Below are 4958 nucleotides of genomic sequence, written 5' to 3' on the forward strand. Positions count from 1 at the left end.
AATAATATAAGATCTTTCTTATGTAGAAACTTTTAAATCACATGGAGATGCCATAACGGGCTTCTGTTGACAATTTTTTATCATTGTTAAAAAATCATTTCAAGAAAAATAAAATTAGAGCTTTTATTTTTTGTGAAATGATATAAAAATTAATAAAATTTGCTTAATATAGGGCACTGAAACTAAAAGAAAAAAGCCCTCCCAATTACTATTGTTTTATCTTCAGAAAAAAAAAATCAGGGGAGACAAAAAGTAAGAGCAGGGCTTCACCTCGAAGAATCCCCAGTTCTCACAGGCGTCTCGAAGAACAGCCATGGCGACCGAGTGCTTAGAACCCTCAAGAAGCTCCATGTTAATCACAGGGAAGCTTCTGCTCTCCATCTCTCTTTCTCTCTGTATATCTCAGCGTTTTCAGAAGAAGCAGAGCAGGCAGGAAACCAGAGAGAGAGAGAGAGTGAGAGAAATAGAGAGGCTAGTTTCTCTCTTTCAGGATATGAAAGGGAACGCCGTCGAAGGAGCAAAATATACCTCGAAAGGGATAAATTTACCTTCCGAAAGTCCGAGCTTCCGCCGTTACTTCCGATGGAAATGTCGCAACTTCCGATCAGGCAAACGTAACGTCGTCGTCGAAGGAACGAAGTCGAACAAGAACGAAGGAGCCGTAGAAGCCACTCGTGCAATCTTACACCACCTGCGAAGCAATGAAGCCGAACAGCAACGACGAGGCATTTCCGTCGAGTGTATTTATAACCCGCTCAATATGAGCGGGTTTCGAATTCCCGCAAAACAGCCATTCTAATACACGCCTAATACATCGGGCAGTTTTCTTTTGCTGCGCTCAAAGTTAACCAAACAATCTAATTTAATAAATACATGTATTTGTTTTACTTTACACTCCTAATTCAGGCAACCAAACAGCCCCTAAGAATTATTCATTCAGTTGTGTTCGTTTTAAAACACACTGAAATTAAAATGATGCGTGCAAGAGCGCTATTTTTTTTTAATTATTTTTCAATAAAGTTAGTTACAAGCAGGAATTAAAAAAAATAAATAAATATGTTTAATGCCGTAAGAAAGAAATTCAAAGAGACCGATATCTCACACCTAGACACGCAATTGATCGATGATAGGATGTGGATGGGTTCGGGTGGCATCATTTCATCGACTGGGGTTTCTTGTCCCCTCTCAGATCAGATCTCTATCCCCTTTACTTATTTCTTATACTTAATCCGCTGCCACTGTTGGTTTCTGCCGCTCCCGACGCTCGTTTTCCTCAGCAATTCTTCAAGCTCCCGCTGCTTATAGAGAGAGGCAGAAGAAGCCTGCCATGCAACTCCTTGAACTCCTATAATCTATCGATGCTTTTAACACCGATGCGGCTTTGATTCTAGAAATCTTGAAAAGTGCTGCAATTCAACCATAGCATTTGAACAGAGAGCAAGGATTCCGATTTGCGTTGGGAAGATCAATTTATTGCTCTTGATGTTCTTCACAGTACGATGCCATCTTAGATGGTAGATCTTTTGCAGCCGTGGAGAGATGGAGGCCGGGAGGGGTTTCCTCAATGTGGACGAGCTCCGTTTGGATCCCAAGTGGCTGATCGACCCCAAACTGCTCTTTGTTGGCCCCAGGATCGGGGAGGGTGCCCATGGAAAGGTCTACGAGGGGAAGTAGGTTTTGTGATGAGGTTCTTCTCTTGAATCCTATTAGGCAGCAGATTCGTTGATCTCGCCTTCTTTTACTGTAGGTATAAGAACCAGAATGTTGCAGTAAAGATTGTGCAAAGAGGGGATACCGCAGAGGAAGCGGGGAAGAGGGAGGCCAGGTTCATGAGGGAGGTTAACCTGCTGTCCAGAGTTCAGCACAAGAATCTTGTGAAGGTTTGGGCTTTTCCAATTGAGAGATAAGGCTTTTCCAATTGAGAGATAATAGAATCAATTTGGGGATTTGGATGATTTATAATGGAAATTGTGTTGATGCGCAGTTCATCGGGGCTTGCAAGGAGCCTGTTATGGTTGTGGTGACTGAGCTTGTGCTTGGTGGGTCGCTCAGGAAGCACCTGATTAGCCTGAGGCCGCGGAGCTTGGACGAACGTGTTGCTGTTGGGTTTGCGCTGGATATTGCAAGGGCGATGGAGTGTTTGCACTCGCATGGCATAATTCATCGTGATTTGAAGCCTGGTAAACTTCATCCCTTTGAATTTATGGTCTATGAGTAGGTGAATTGAGCTATTTGGGTGGTTACATTTATGAAATAGTTCCATTAGATGTGCTGAATCTATATGATTCTGGGAGACTGCTTTCTTTGATCTAATTTTTTAAATTTGTTTATTGAAAAGCTATGTTGCACCGATACGGATACGGCGACATGGATACGACACGATAAGGATACGGGACACGTCAATTCTTAAAAAAATAGGATATGGGTACGGCACGAACACAACATTATAATTTATAAATCATACATAAAAATTAAGAAAACAATCAAAGCATAATATTTGAAATTGCAAAAAAAAAAAAAAGAAAGTAACATCATTTGTAGCCTTGTAGTTTATAATATCAAAATAAAAATAAGCATTAAATGTCTAGTATAACAACAAAAGCATAAACATAAATTGTCTAGCACATGAAGTTTTAACTATTCAATAGAAGGAATGATATGATTAGCTTCTTCAATGGTTTGCCTTTATACTTCTCTATCATCTTCATTAAATATCATAGCTTCTAATTCAGGCTCATCAAGTGAAAGATTAGCAATTTCTAATATTCTCGTATCATCAAGAGACTCAAATTCATCTCAGAAATGAGAGAACCTTGCTCGCAGTCACAGAAGTAAATACGACGGGTTTTTTTTTGGATTTTTTTTGTTTTTCAACGGACACGTGTATCGGATATGCATGTCCTTTTGAAATTAAATAGTATTTTAATTGGATACTGCAAAGCCGTATCCAACACGTATCGGTGCCGTATCAGAGGAGTATCCATGTATCAGATACAAGATGCTTCATAAATAGGTGTATCGGTGCAACATAGTTGAAAGAGTGAAAATCAAAGAATCATTAAGTGGTTATGATCCTCAGTTAGCTTTGCAGTTTGATGATGTTCTTTATAAGTCTAATGGCTTGCTTGCATTTAATAGATTCAACACGGTAATAATTTCTTGTATTTACTTGGTCCTGAAATTTATTACCTTTTCAATATGGAAATAGTTGGGAAGTAAAGGTAAAATAATGGCTTGTATGCTACTATACATGTTTAACAATTCTGCACCACAGTGTACTACAAGAATTCCATATAAATCGAATGCTCATTGGAATTCCTACAGCTTTCTTCTTTAAAATCATAAGTAGTGTGGCTGAGATACGATCTAGACAGCAAATTAGATGTTTGCAACTCTCTCATTTTTTAACTAATGACATAGTTTATTATTTTGATGAGTTTTTGGCCATGTTGATATTAACTTGCCACAAGCTTGTCAAAATAATTGCATCTCATTCTCTATGTATGGTAAATACTGAACTGACACATTTTTTGTCCCTGATTAGACGATTAGGAAATTAGATAATAAGAGCTAAATTGCCTAATCTGGCCAGACTAAAAAGCGGTGCCTCATGGATTAGAGATTCAGCAATTTCATATCCCCAGATCCCTTGTGGTTACAACATACAATTAGTGTGTTTTTCCAATTAGGCATGGTTGTTGTGAACCGTATAGGGAGGGTGGCAGCGAGTGAGAGCAGAACATACATTTTTGTAGCATTATAATTGTAGTAATTACTGGTTTATTATAAAATTTAAGCATGTATTAGTGCCTTAAATTGCAAATTTTGTTACTGTCGGTATGATTATTCCTAAAAGGTTTGATAGATAGCTAGTTTGGCAATCACTTGGTAACCTATAAAATTTAAGCATGTATTAGTGCCTTAAATTGCAAATTTTGTTACTGTCGGTATGATTATTCCTAAAAGGTTTGATAGATAGCTAGTTTGCCAATCAATCACTTGGTAACCAGCTAATGTTTTAACTTGTTATTTTATACAAATGTTATAAATGAATGATAATTCTGTTTAGAACACAACATTAATTTGTCTAAATAAGCATCCTAAGTTGCAATTGATTGGATGTTTAATTTGTTTGCTTTAAAATTTCTTAGATGGCAGGGTTATCAAAATAACAATGTAACAATGTTATTAAGATGACAATGTGATAGGAATCCTCACAGCAAAAACATCAATTCCGAAGGAAAAATGCAGCAGAAATCAGCGAGAAAGGAAGAGATTATTGGCTAATTCTATTTCATAAAGGCATAGCAAACCAAGATACAAGTTGATCTAACATTCGAGAGGTAGAGCGGCTCTCCACAAATCGAAGGCGCCGCTAGGAATAACTCCAAAGAATAAATACAGCAAATACAATCACATAATGAAAATAAAATAACATAATTAGCCCTAAACAATCTCTCCTTATTCCCTCCCAAATCTGAATTCAAATCAACCATCTTTTCTTAAATAAACTTTCCCGATTTCCTCCCAATCAAATCAGTCTTCTTTTCCTAAATAAATATTTGTAATTTCCTTCCAATCAAATCGATCCTCCTTTCCTAAATAAACCTTCATAATTCCTCCTAATCAAATAAGTTCTCTTTCTCTAAATAAACTGATGTAAACAAATTAGAGCAAAGCACAAGAGAGAACAACAAAGAGAATCAAATCTTACTTTTATAAAATTAAGACATAACTTAGAGAACAAAATAGGTTAGAGAAAACAACTAACTTCAGAAAAAGGAAAGAGGCAACTTCCAACGACTAAAACAAATGAAGACCAACAAAGAAACAATATTTTTTTTAAAAAAAACTATCCTCAGAACATCCTTCAAGAGGACTCCTCACATGTACCGATTGTAGGAATATAATTTAAAATAAGGTTTAGATATGCAAACCAAGGGTCCACCACAGCTAGG

General features: G+C 37.1%; 1 protein-coding gene across 1 annotated transcript in view; it reads left to right on the forward strand.

The window, feature by feature from the left end:
- Positions 1-1127: 1127 nt before the first annotated feature.
- Positions 1128-4958, forward strand: part of LOC110099842 (serine/threonine-protein kinase STY13) — a 63150-nt gene continuing 59319 nt past the window's right edge. Inside the window, exons 1-3 of the mRNA XM_020827135.2 lie at positions 1128-1670; positions 1748-1880; positions 1985-2180. Coding sequence (XP_020682794.1) covers positions 1540-1670; positions 1748-1880; positions 1985-2180 — 460 coding nt within the window. The 5' untranslated portion in view covers positions 1128-1539. The remainder of the gene's footprint in view (positions 1671-1747; positions 1881-1984; positions 2181-4958) is intronic.

Source organism: Dendrobium catenatum, unplaced genomic scaffold (assembly GCF_001605985.2).
Source record: "Dendrobium catenatum unplaced genomic scaffold, ASM160598v2 fragScaff_scaffold_156, whole genome shotgun sequence".
Lineage (NCBI taxonomy): Eukaryota > Viridiplantae > Streptophyta > Magnoliopsida > Asparagales > Orchidaceae > Dendrobium > Dendrobium catenatum.